Genomic DNA, 14,323 nt, shown 5'->3' with positions numbered 1-14,323 from the left:
AAAAATGGATTAAATAAAACTAACAAAATAAAACAAAATAATGAAATAAACAAAACGAAAGTGAAAAAAAAAAAAGAAACGAAAGCAAAAGAAATAAAAAAAGAAAACGGGGTGGGGGTGCTAACGAAAGAACAAAGAAAAGAAAAAAAGAAAAAAAATAAATAAATATTACGGAAAAAAAATAAACAAAAATGAAAAAAAATTAATAATAATAAAATAAAACTAATTAAAATCGAAACGCCTAATCTAAGCAATCAAACAACTAATAGTTATTAATCATAGTCAATCCCCGGCAACGGCGCCAAAAACTTGGTGCGGTATTTGTAACCCACTAACTTATCGGCAAGTGCACCGGGTCGTACCAAGTAATACCTTACGTGAGTAAAGGTCGATCCCACGAGGATTGATGGATTAAGCAACAATAGCGTTTGATAGGATTAGTTAGACAAACAGAAAAGAGTGTTGATGTTCAAAAAGCATTAAACAGTAACTCAGAATATCAAAGGCAGGAACGTAAATAAATTGAAAATAAAATATGGAAAAAAACAGTTAAAGTTTCAGAGTTATCTATTTTTTCGGATTAACTTTTCTTACTAACTATTTTAATCATGTAGGATTTAATTTATGGCAAACTATATGTGACTAGACCCTAATTCTTTAGACCTTTCTAGTCTCCTCTAAAATTTATCAACAGCTAATTCCTTGGTCAATTAATTCCAATTAGAGGGTGATGATTGAATTCCAGTTTATATGCCACAAAAACTCTAATTACCTAAAAATAAAAGGATTATATGTCACGTATCCCGTTAAATTCAGATAATTAAAATTTAGGAGAAATTGTTTTCAAGCTGTTGTTCAAGTAAAGAGCTTTTCCAAATTTTACAAGAACTCAAATAGAAAGAGGGTCATACTTCCGTTCCACCCAAATTCATAAAATAAAGAGTGAAAACAATTCTTAAATTATAAATCCATATATAAATTAAAATAGAAAAAGCAATAAAATTAATCCATAGAAATAGACAGAGCTCCTAACCTTAACAATGAAGGATTAGTTGCTCATAATTCAGAGAAGAAAACTAGGATTCTGGTAAAATGTACAGAGTTCCAATCTGATGGATCTGAATTTCCTAGGGAAGGAAAGTTTCTCCCTTTTATAACTAATCCTAATAAATTTAAAATCTAATATTTAAAATTAAACTTAAAATAATATCTTTTCCTAATTTAAGATTTGAATTTAAATTCGAATTAAGTAACAAGTCTTCAACTGATGGGTGGGGACCACTTGATTTGTCCATTCTGCAGCTTCTAATCTGTGTTTTGTGGGCTGAAAACTGAGTTCAAACAGCCCAGAAATTGCCCCCAGCATTTTCTGTCAATTCTGCAGATTGCTCATGTGACGCGTCCGCGTCGTCCACGCGTTCGCGTCAAGCACGCGATCGCGTCATTGCGATTTCCTCCATTCCGCGCGGTCGCGTGAGCCATGCGTCCGCGTCGGTATTCGCTGGTCATCTCCTTGGCTTCTTCTCTTTCTCTGCAGAAACTTCATCAAATCCATCCGAATGCTACCTAAATTAAATAAAATTGCACAAAACTCAAAATAGCATCCATAGTGGCTAAAATATAATTAATTCTTAATTAAACTCAACAAATTAGATGCAAATTTACTAGGAAAAGATAGGAAAGATGCTTACGCATCAGTACTCCTTCAAAAATTATGCTACACAGCAAAATTTCTATGCTGTGCGTATTTTTGTTAGTTAGATGTCAATGTTCTAGACACGTGGTCCTTTAAAAATTTGTGCTATACACCAAAATTTTTGTACTATACATCAAATTTTCTGTTATGTGAATCAAAATTTATGTGCTTTAATTTTCTAAGCATATATAAAAGAAGAAGACGAAAAGGACGATGACGATGATGATAAGAATAAGGAGGAGGAGGAGGAAGACGTTGAAGAAGATGCACGCAAAAGAAACAGAAGAAGAAAAAGTTGTCCAAAAGGACAATGTTGTTGTTGAAGAAAAAGAAGACATCAATGACCATGTTCAAAAAAGAAATGCGCGTATCTTTTTAAGACTTGGTCGGTAAAATTATTTAGCCACAGATTATCAAATTTAGAAAGAATATTTATTATGTTTAGTTTTTGATAAAATTATATATATATATATATATATATATATCATGTTTAAGTTTCATCCATGATCTCTTTGGTTGAGAAGTTAGATTTATCAGATATACACTTGTATTTGTACTGGTTAATAGTATAAGTTAACAAATTAGTTAGAAATTTAGTTAGTTGTACCAATGAATAGAATGAGAACTCAATTAGTTACAGGCTCAGTCGATTTCATGATAGTACATGTATATAAATCTTCACTTAAGAAGTTCAATAACGTATGCCATTTTCACATCTGAATCATATTTTCCATTCACCTTTTCACTATTCAACATGGTATCAGAAGTAAATCCTTCTTGAAGCTTCTGTAACCTTCCTATTCTCTCTCTCTCTCTCTCTCTCTCTCTCTCTCTCGCTCTGACATTTCTGCATTTCTGTTCTTCAATCTTCTTCTTTCTCCCTGTCTTCTTGGCTCACACGATAGAGATTGATGAGATCTTGCTTATTTCTTCTCTGTTCTTGAATTAAAATAGCAATTTCCAATCAGCTACCTCGAAGAAAAGTCATTCATTGTGCGTGTTCATAGAGCCTTCCACTTCACCGTTTTTTGCTGCTTCTTCAGCTTCATCCATGACGATCGATCCATACAATTTCTCTACGGCTAATCAACCAAGTTTGATCTTAGTCAATCAATAACTCAGTGAGGATAGCTCTCATTCTTGGAGCCGTGCTATACGAAAAGCACTCAATGCCAAGAGAAAGCTCGGTTTCGTCACAGATTTTGTTCCTTAACCTGATCCTACCATTGAACGAGAGAAATTTGAAAACTGGTAGTGTGTCAATGATGTAGTGAGCACTTGGATTATGAACTTTATTTTGAAAGAGATAACCACTTCATTGGTGTATACAAATTTGGCTGTTGAACTTTGGAATGATTTGAAAGACTGATTTTAGCTTGGCAATGGCCCTTGTGTCTTCGAGTTAAAACATGAATTGATGAATCTCTGCCAAGGAACGATGACCATCTCACAATACTTTACCAAGATCAAAGTTCTTTGGGAGGAATTGAACTCCTACAGACCCATACAATGCAACTGAGGTGATGCTCTAGTGACGCAAGAATTTCTTCAAGCGAAATGTGTCCACTGCTTCTTGATGGGACTGGACGAGTCTTACTCTCAAATTCGAGATCAAATATTGCTCATGGAACCTCTCCCAGTGATTAACAAAGTGCTATCCTTGGTGACTCAAGAAGAGAAACATCGAGCATTAGGAGCTTCCATGAATTCACTGTCACAACCTCAGGTTGCTTTTCTCAAATCCTCATGCCCCTCAACTTCAAGGTCGTGGCCGAGGCACACTCAAGAAAGATCGTCCTTTTTGCTCTCAGTGTGGCCTTCTTGGGCACACAATCAATAAGTACTACAAGCTCCATGGATTCTCACCAAATTTTGGCAAAGGAAGAGGCACGAGGTCATCTGTGCATAGTGTCTGTTAATTTGGAATCATCAACACCTGTCACTCCCAACCTAACATTTGCTCAAGTTTAGCAACTCCTGTCCTTATTCAACCATCACAAAATTTAGGAACTTCTAACTCATGAATCCACATATGTCATAATCCCAGTAGGTATTGTTCTCAACATATCCATGTTAAGGTCAAATTTACCCAATAATGTTTGTATCTTGGATAGTGGAGCCACTATACATATTACTTGTGATTTATCACTTTTTGAGTCCATTCATACGTCTAAGAATTTTTTTAATCTCTTTACCAAATGGTGACATCTTTTTTGGAATTTCATAGGGCAAGGTTTCATCAATAGCAATATTACACTCCACAATGTGCTTTATGTGCCTGAATTTCGAGTCAATTTATTATCAGTCTCAACCTTACTTTCCAATTCTTCACTTACTGTGACTATTATTGGATATACTTACTTTATTATTTAGAACAACAGGTGTTCGAAAAGGATAGGGAAAGGTAGACTGCAATAGGGACTTTATATCCTGAAAGCTGACACCTAAACTAATTCATCATCACATGGTTTCTCAAATCCTTCTGTCTCTACTCAGTAAAATCCAACTCTTCATACTAGTCTTCTTCAAATAAATTTGTGTAAATCCAAATTATGGCATGCACATTTAGGACATACTCTTTCTAGGTTTTACAGCATTTAAAAAATATTTTATAATTACCAAATAAGTCAGACCATCACACTTGTGAAGTTTGTCACTTAGCAAAATTCAAAAGACTTCCTTTCGAATCACATAATAACATGTTCTCTAATGCTTTTGACCTTATTTATTGTAATGTTTGGGGACCTTATCACATCCCAACTTATAATGAAAAACATTTTTTCTTGACACTTGTTGATGATGCAACTCGTTTTTGCTAGATTTATATGCTAACTCACAAGTCTGAGGCCACAGAATGCTTAAAGAACTTTTTTGTCTTGATTGACACTCAATTTGGCCAAAGAATTAAGTGTTTCAGGTCGGATAACGTCAAAGAACTTGTTCTCGATGCATTCCTGCAACAACGGGAGTCTTGCACCAATTCTCATGTCCTTATTGTCCACGACAGAATGCCGTCGTGGAATGCAAGTATCAACACCTCTTGAATGTTGCATGAGCATTGCTTTTCTAATCCAAAGTGGCTATTTCTTTTTGGGGTGAATGCATCCTCACTGTTGCCTTCCTTATCAACCAAACTCCCAGCAAGCTTCTAAATTTCAAGTCACCATTTGAAATTCTTTTTGGCAAGGCACCCAACTATGATTCTTTTGAGAAGCTTTGATTGCCTTACATATGCAGCAACTACTCCCAATTCTAGGACTAAAATTTGCCCAAGAGCTAACCCTTCTATCTTTGTTGGATATTCTATTGGCTATAAAGGATATAAACTTTACAACCTTCGCACCAAACAGTTCTTCATATCCAAAGACATTGTATTTCATGAAAACATCGTGCCCTTTAGCCAATCCACATATCTTCAATCCAACACAAATCTGTTTCATGATTTTGCACTACCTAAACCTGTTCTAGACCTTACTCCATCACATTTACCACATTCACTCACTCCAATTCCACACCTGCACCCCATTCTCTAAGCATTTCTTCCATCATCCTCAGCACTCAGCATCAGCCACCACCATTAAGACGATTTACTCGCCACACTCAGCCACCACCATATCTAAATGAATATGTGTACCATACCTCAACACCATATCCTCTCACTAACCACCTTAGTACTCACAGACTCAGCTCTAAATATCATTATTGCATCACTTGGTTGGACATCATTCCTGAGCCTCAGTTCTATCACCAAGCTGTTAAGCTCAAAAAGTGGCGACAAACCATGTAAGAAGAGCTAGATGCTCTCGAAGCCAATAACACTTGGGTTTTGGTTGACTTACCCAAAGACAAACGTGCAATCAGGTGCCGGTGGGTGTACAAAGCCAAGTTAAAGGCTGATGGTACACTGGAGCACTATAAGGCACGCCTTGTCACCAAAGGCTACACTCAACAAGTTGGGATTGACTTTAGGGATACCTTTAGTCCGGTCGCAAAAATCACCACAGTGAGAACTCTCCTTACCATTGCTGCTATCAAGAATTGGAGTCTTCTCGAATTAGATATCAACAATGCGTTTCTAAACTACAAATTAGATAAAGAAGTTTACATGGAGTTACCTTTGTTCCATCCTCAACGGAAAGGGGGATTAGTTTGTAAGCTCACAAGGTCATTGTATGGTTTAAGGCAAGCTTTACGGCAATGGTTTACCAAGTTCTATAACACTCTCCTCGGTCACGAATCACTCAATGCAAACAGGATTACTCTTTGTTTGTTCTGGGAGAAGGTGATGCAACTACTTTTCTCATTGTTTTACGTAGATGATATCATCATTGCTTCCCCCAAGTAAGAGATGGTTGACAATGTTAAGCTGAAACACCAATCAATTTTTAAGCTCAAAATCTTGGGTGACCTCAAATTTTTTCTGGGTTTAAAGCTCGCACGCTCTAAAGATGGCATCTCCCTTACTCAGAGAAAGTATGCGATATCGTCATTGGAAGAGACATGTTACTTAGGATGTAAGCCTGCAACCACGCCTATGGATGTGACTCTGAAACTTCGAGCTGGTGAAGGTGATCCCGTATCTAACCCATTCCACTATAGAAGATTGATTGGCCGCCTCATGTATTTGACTATTTTCAGGCCAGACATTACCTTCGCCGTAGTGAAATTGGCCCAGTTTATGTCTGATCCGCACCTTCCCTGTTTGAATACAACTCACGTGTCCTTGGTTACTTGAAAGCTGCACCAGGACAAGAGCCCCTTTTTCTTGTCTAAGTCCAAATTCAATCTCACTATGTACACTGATGTGAACTGGGGCAACTATTTAGACACGAGAAGATCCACTACTGGTTATTGCATCTTTTTGGGTGATTTTCTTATATCGTGGAAGAGCAAGAAACATGATGTATGTGATTTCCAGAAGCTCGACAGAAGCTGAATATTGGGCATTGGCAAATGCTCTTTGTGAGGTTCTTTCGCTCATTACTTTGCTAAAATTCATGCACGTTGAAGTCCACTCAGCCATAGTTTTTTGCAATAACATATCAGGCATTCAGATGTCTACCAATCCAACCTTGCATGAGAAGTCCAAACACATTAAAATTGACTGCTATTTTATTTGAAAAAAAGTCGCTTCTGGAATTATCACGTTAGTACATGTTCCAAGCAAACATCAACTTGCGGACATTCTCATCAAAGCACTTCATGCACTCCAATTTCAATTTTTCATGATCAAGTTAAGAACATACAATATATATACTCCAATTTGAAAAAAAATATCAGTAGATATACACTTGTATTTGTACTGATTAATAGTATAAATTAACTATGTACCATTATTTAGTTAATTAGAATGAGAGCTCAATTAGTTATAGGCTCAGTCAATTTTATTATAGTACATGTATATAAACCTTCACTCGAGAAATTTAATAACATATTCTATTTTCACATCTGAATCATATTTTCCATTCACCTTTCTTCTATTCAACAAGATCTTCAATATTTCTTTGAACTTACGTGTCGCATGTTAAGAAATTTCCGTAAAAAAAATATGGAATTGCTATATGGTGTAAGAAAAATAGAATTTGCACACAATTTTTGTATACAAAAAACATATTAAGTGAAAGTGATAAGGTTCACGAATTACACAACTTGTAGTTTACATGATATAAAATTTTAGAAATTTCTAGCAAGCATATTATATTATAAATTTTAGAAACGTTTCTTATTTTTTTAAAGAAAAATCTATATGTGATGTTAATGAAGATTTTAAACATAATTTAATTATAAATATAATTCACCATCTTAATTAGTTTTGTTAATATGAACAGCAAAAAATAATAATAATTTATATTTAACATGAATCTTGAACTGAAACTAAATATTTTATATTTGACATGGGAACAATCATAACATTTGCATTTCAAATTTTCAATCTTAAGAAAAGAAATCAATTTATAACAATTTATATGCTTAACAACTCATACGGATCGGAAAACTAATAATAAGCAAACATAAAACCGTAATGACTATATATATTATGGTGGAGCGAAGTGCAAGGAGAACCAAGCACACGCAATGGAGGAAACACAACCTGGGAAGAAACCAATGGCAAGTATTCACCCCAAAAGGTGTATAAAAGGGAAGGGGCAAGGCACTAACCAAATCAGAAGAAGAAAAACATTCATCTATCTCTTAGCTTCTTCCCACTATCAATAAGGCAAGGAGGGAGATACTCACAAAAGAGTTGATCTTTCCTTGCCTGTAAGAGAATAATATATAATAAAAGAGGGGAAAAATCACCAAAAGAGAGAAATATATATCTATAGAAATGGCTCGTGCAGCTATTTCCGTGGTGATGCTTTGCCTCTTTGCTGCAACTGTGATTGCTGAAGATCCATATGTCTACTACACATGGAATGTCTCTTATGGCACCATTTCTCCATTCGGTGCTCCAAAACAAGCTATCCTCATCAACGACCAGTTCCCTGGCCCTGAAATCAACTGCTCCAGCAACAACAACATTGTTGTCAATGTCTTCAACAACCTCGACGAGCCACTCCTCTTCACCTGGCACGGAATCCAACACAGGAAGAACTCATGGCAAGATGGTACCCCAGGTACCATGTGCCCCATCCTTCCTGGCACCAACTTCACCTACAAGTTCCAGGTCAAGGACCAAATTGGTACCTACTTCTACTACCCAAGCCTTGGCCTCCACAGAACCGCTGGTGGTGTTGGTGGTCTCAGAATCTTCAGCAGGTTGTTGATCCCAGTTCCGTACCCAGATCCCGAGGCTGAGCACTGGTTCCTCATTGGTGACTACTATGCCAAGAGCCACACGGCCTTGAAGCAGATCCTTGACAATGGCGGCTCCCTTGGAATGCCTAATGGTGTCCTTATCAACGGTGAAAGTGTCAAGCATTTGCATAGAGACAACAAACCACAATTCACAATGAAGCCTGGAAAGACCTACAAATTGAGAATCTGCAACGTTGGTAGCAAAGACTCATTGAACTTCAGAATCCAAGGTCATCCCATGACACTTGTTGAGACTGAAGGCTCACACACCGTCCAGAACGCCTACGAGTCTCTCGACGTCCACGTTGGACAGTGCTTCACCGTTCTCATCACCGCCAACCAGGAGCCAAGGGAATACGCCGTTATTGCCTCAACTCGCTTCACTCCTTACATCCTTGAGGGAAAAGCCATTATTAGCTACGAAGGAGCCAAGAAACACGCTTCATTGTTCCTTCCACTTTCTCCCATCACCTGGTTCTGGTCCCTCAACCAGTTCAGGACATTCAGGTGGAACCTTACCGCTAGCGCTGCCAGGCCTAACCCTCAGGGATCTTACCACTACGGTCAGATCAACATCACTCGCACTATCAAGATCGTTAACTCTGTTGCCAGGGATGATAGTGGCAAGCTCAGGTATGCCATCAATGGCGTTTCCCATGTTGATCCCGAGACTCCACTCAAGCTCGCTCAGTACTACGGTGTTGGTGACAAGGTCTTCCAGTACAACCTCATCAGCGACAGCCCCGCTGAATACATCAACAAGATCACCGTCGCCCCTAATGTCCTCAACGCCACCTTCAGGGATTTCGTTGAGATCGTCTTCGAGAACCCCACCGTGTCCGTCCAGTCCTACAACCTTGACGGTTACTCTTTCTTCCTTGTCGGGTAAGTATCACTCAATCGGTTAATAATACATGTATTTTATATACAAATACATCAAATTCAGATTTCCTGACGAATAAATTACATATTTCTTGTGTAGCATGGAGGAAGGAAGGTGGAGCCCAGACAAGAGGGAGAACTACAACCTTCTTGATGCTGTGAGCAGGCACACCGTGCAAGTGTTCCCTAACTCATGGTCCGCCATTTTGTTGACATTCGACAACGCCGGAATGTGGAACTTGAGGTCTGAGAATGCCGAAAACCGCTACTTGGGACAACAGATGTACGTTAGCGTTTTGTCACCTGAAAAGTCCTTGAGGGATGAGTACAACCTTCCCCTCACCCAACAAGTCTGCGGTATCGTAAAGGATATGCCAGTTCCAGCTCCAGTTTATCACTAAGCTATTATTTCTTACCATTATATTATACTAGGTGTACACTAAAATCTTACTAAAATCAGTTATTAGTATAAAATACATGTTAAAATTTAAAATAAAAATTGAATTGAACAATACATGTATTTATACATAAATACATCTTAGCTGATTTTAGTGTACAAATAAAAATTTTTGTATTTCTTTGTTGTGTCAAAGAAAAACTCAATTTGAATGAAATTTTAGTTGAAAATTCAACGAGCTATTGTGAATTTTTTAATAATGCACTTTAACGATAAAAATGTTTAGACAATATATACATTTAAACATTTTTTTTTAAAGAGCTTTAGTAATTTTTAGAGTTATCTACTAATTCGATATCTAAAAAATTTTGTCTTACGCAAAAAAAATTCCTAAAAGATGTTATCTATGACATCCTAATATTTCTAAATCAGCTTTAACCCTTATTTAGATTATATTAATGGTTGATATTCAAGCTTAATGAGATTTTTTAAAAAAATTTATATATATAATAGTGGATAACTAGTTTTTATTAGATTCGTTGCATATTAGTTAAAAAATTTATAAAATTAATTTGTAGTTAAATTTGTGGAACTAACTTTGATATTTTTTTATTTTAAAATAATATTCATTAAAATATAAAATGTCTAAATTATTTATATTATTATATATTATAAAATATTGATTTAGTCAATAAATTAATTAATATATTAATTAATTAAAAATAAATAAAATTTGGCAAATTTTATATATAATCCGTATCAAAAAAATTTTGTTGCAAAATAAACGTTATTTTTATAACTAAAAGAATAAAAAATATTATAAAATTACGTTATATTTTGTAATAAATTTTATGACATAATAAATTATATTATTACAAAAAATATTTTACAAGTAAAAAGTTATTATAAATTTTGTAATAAATTTTAATTTTTATATTAATAAATATTATTATAAAATATTATTTTGTATCGTAAGAATTATATTTTTTTTATTATAATCACTTTTTGTATTGTCATATACCATAATTACTCCGTAATAATCTTAATTTTGTTATAAAATTGTCTTGGAGTGTATTAGAGTTACAAAATGTTACTTTAGAAGCGTGATATCATTCCTTTTGGTCTAAGCCCTTCTTCAGCTGTGAAAAATTTTTATTGCTTCATAGAAATTGACAAAAGAAGTATGCATGGAGAGTTGGAGACATCAGAACCTATAACAGTTATTATAATAAAATAACCATTAAACTGACATCAAATGCTTAGCTAAAATATCTTCAATAATCAATATTATTGTCTACATAAATTTTCATCAATCTTGCCAATATCTTCCCAGCGTTCATACGATATTGACCTATATTTCTTGCGTCAAAATTACTTCTTCATCCATATAATTACTAACATCATTTATATTTTAGTCCATTGATTGTATGTCTTTGATCTCACTTAAATATAGCTTTTGCTTATGGATTTGGATTCTTTAGAGTTTGAAGTCCACTTTAGAGAGTAAAGTGTGATCTTCTACCCTTAAATAGTTTCTCTTTCATATTTATTTTTGGTCTCACCTATAAAATCAATGGTAAGAAATCACACTTCACTCTCTAAAGTGGGATTCAAACTTTAGAGGATCTAAATCCTTTGCTTATAGAGTGTAAAATTAAAATTTGAGGATTAAAATTTAATATTATATTTGGTGGTGAAGTAATATATTTAGTAGTTAGAAAATTTCAATTTTGTAATACAAAATTTTAGTTTTTTGAGTATTTTTAAAAAATACAAAAAATAGAGAATTGAAATCTTTTGAAACATAAACTAAAACTTTAATAATACAAAAAATCAGTATTATATTTAGTGATAAGAGATTAAAACTAAAAATTCAGTCTTGTAACAAAAAATTTCAGTTATTTTAATATCTTTAGAAAGTATAAATATAGAGGATTGAAATTTTTTAAAACGGAAACTAAAACTTTAATAATATCAGTGTACGTTTCAGTGTACTGCATGAGATAATACATAAAAATCAGGGGTGGGCGAGTCACAACCAGAAAATTGCTTATTACAGATGAATTTACAGACAGATTTGGTCTTATTTACCAATGGATTTTTGGTTACTGACGAAATTATCGATGGATTTTGTCCTTCTGTAAAAGTCTCGTCAGAAATTATTTACCGACGAATTTTTTTCTGTCGGTAATTTACCGACAGATTTTTCTTTGTTACCGACAGAATTTTATTCGGTAATGGTCCCCCTTTTGCTAAAAAATCGTCAGTTTTTCCGACAAATTTTTTTCCATTACCAACAGATTTTTTCTCCGTAATCGTCACTTCATTTTTGCTTTGACTGTTCGATTTTTCGACAGATTTTCCGTCGGTAACTAGCATCGGATTTTTCAACACATTTTTCATCGGTAATTGGAGTCTGAAAAAGCATTTCCAACTCTAAATACAGACATTTTTTAATTACAAAATAAACCTGATTTCATACAAAATAAATTTAAATTTAAACAAATTCATCGTATTATCAAACTAAAAGAAAAGTACAATAAACAAGCAAGTCAATATAATTTAAAATATAAACAAAATGTATTGATACATCAACTATAATAATAAGTAACAACTAAACATCGATAAAGTGTATTGATACATCAACTATAATTCAAAACCTGATGAATTCAGTGTATTGTTCAACCATACTAAATTTATCAGCTATAGTCCTAATGTCATCTTTATTTCCATCATCATCATAGTCCTCATTTGATACGGTCAACTTGCCAAGCTTGTCAGTGTTGCTTGATTATGTTCTTTCTTTGATTGGTGCATAATGCTTCATCCATTTCCCAACATAAACTTGGACAGGAAATAGATTAAGGTGACATTAGGAGAACACTAGGGACAATCCAAAATCATTCACAACAGATATCACTGTTAGTACTAATGGTAATAAGAGATGATAGAAAACGTAGAAGAAACTAATTCATAATACTAATAGAATACTAACAACAAGGCCAATTTGATTCTTACCCTCAACCATGGTTCTGCTATATTTTAAATATCTCAATGTCTAAGTAAACCATAATTGGAGAAATGAATTAAAGAAAGTAAACAAGCTGTTGAAGCCTCATAATCTTCGTATCAGGATCATCCAAAGACTCTTGCCAATGCGCCAAGTAACCAGCTATTTGAGGGATAACAAATAAAATAGTGAAGTACTCAGGTGAAAACCCCATGGCCCTGATCACATAAAGGCATTAGCTAAAACCTAGTAACATATATTAGGAGGGATAACCTTATTTTATGCTCCCTAGAAAGAAAAATCTGGTGTAATAATAGCTTTACTTATAAATTAGTCTAGAGTAAAAGTCAACATTTGGATATAGTTTTTTTCTGATGAAAAATTTATTAGATAGTGCAACCTTCTCCAAGGCAACTGCAACATGCACAATCAAAAAATTGTATATTGTATTAATAACTTGATTTTAGATGAAACCTTTTGAAGTGTTTTAAATTTAAATAACATTCAGATACAGATACAAACAGCTAGAATAGTTTGGAGCAAAATCTTCGAAATGTAGAATTTGATATTGTATTGATATCCCCTGATAAAACCATCTCCTGCTCAAACAATCGTAGCATTTTTTTTCATTTAATTACAGACAGATTTTCCGTCGGCAATTATTTTTCACGAAAAAAATTATTTTTTTGACAGAATTATCGACGGATTCTCTTTTCTGTCTGTAATTTATGCTAATTCATTTTTGAAAAATCTCTCACAAAATCTATCTGTATTTCCATGGGATAAAATCTGTCAAAAATATCCATCTGTAATAACTAATTTTCTAGTAGTGGCGAGTGGCAAACAGACTAGCCTGCCCTGCCCCGTCCCGCTCTGCCAAAAGCTCGTCCTACGTAGTGAGGCGATCCCAAATTTCTACTCAACCTGCCTAATGGCGGATCGGCGGGACAAGCCCACCAATTTTTTTAACCTTTAAATATTAAAAAATATATATAATTTTATAAAATTACAATAAATTTATAATTTCTAATGACAAAAAAATTATAATTTCTAAATTTACAAATATTAAAGTCTTTATAATTCTAAATATCTAATAAATATAATCATTAACCAAGTTTTTTGAAGTAAAATAATAGAATGGAGGGCCCGCCAGGTAAATTCGTCCCGCCCCGATGAAACCCGCCAAAATTTGTGGGTTAGGTGGTAGGAGTTAAGCACACTTTTTTATTATGGCGGTCTCAAATTTTTAGCCTGACCTGTCTTTGGCTAGTTACGTGGGCCGGCCTGGAGGATTTTGGCCAATTTGCCACCTCTAATAAAAATATATGAAGTTTTTGTTTAAAGGAAATCAAACACAAAGTATATAATAATTATCACTATAAATATTTTACAAAGTTATAATTAAAATCAAAATTTAACGATTTTTAATGTTGAAAATATAAAAAAGAATTAGTATTTATCTTAACTAGTTTGAGTTGGTTGAGTGATCATTTCACTCGTGTGATTAAGTAAGTATTAAGGATTCGAATTTCACGTTGTG

The 14,323-nt window shown here is 34.3% G+C and overlaps 1 protein-coding gene across 1 annotated transcript; it reads left to right on the top strand.

The window, feature by feature from the left end:
* Nucleotides 1-7,861: 7,861 nt before the first annotated feature.
* LOC112741917 (L-ascorbate oxidase homolog) lies at nt 7,862-10,008 on the top strand. The gene is made up of 2 exons (XM_025791101.3): nt 7,862-9,379; nt 9,477-10,008. The coding sequence occupies exons 1-2, from the start codon at nt 8,025-8,027 to the stop codon at nt 9,775-9,777; spliced, it is 1,656 nt and encodes a 551-aa protein (XP_025646886.1). The 5' UTR covers nt 7,862-8,024; the 3' UTR covers nt 9,778-10,008.
* The last annotated feature ends 4,315 nt before the right edge of the window (nt 10,009-14,323 follow it).

The sequence above is a fragment of the Arachis hypogaea genome, chromosome 14, assembly GCF_003086295.3.
Source record: "Arachis hypogaea cultivar Tifrunner chromosome 14, arahy.Tifrunner.gnm2.J5K5, whole genome shotgun sequence".
Taxonomy (NCBI): Eukaryota; Viridiplantae; Streptophyta; class Magnoliopsida; order Fabales; family Fabaceae; genus Arachis; species Arachis hypogaea.
Note: the sequence above shows the minus strand (reverse complement) of the source record. Positions and strands in the feature narration are given on the sequence as shown.

Excerpts from the sequence above, each read along its gene's own strand:
- LOC112741917 (XM_025791101.3), top strand. The coding sequence starts at position 8,025 with ATGGCTCGTGCAGCTATTTCCGTGGTGATGCTTTGCCTCTTTGCTGCA. Across the intron at positions 9,380-9,476 it reads TACTCTTTCTTCCTTGTCGG|CATGGAGGAAGGAAGGTGGA; the intron begins GTAAGTATCACT and ends TTTCTTGTGTAG.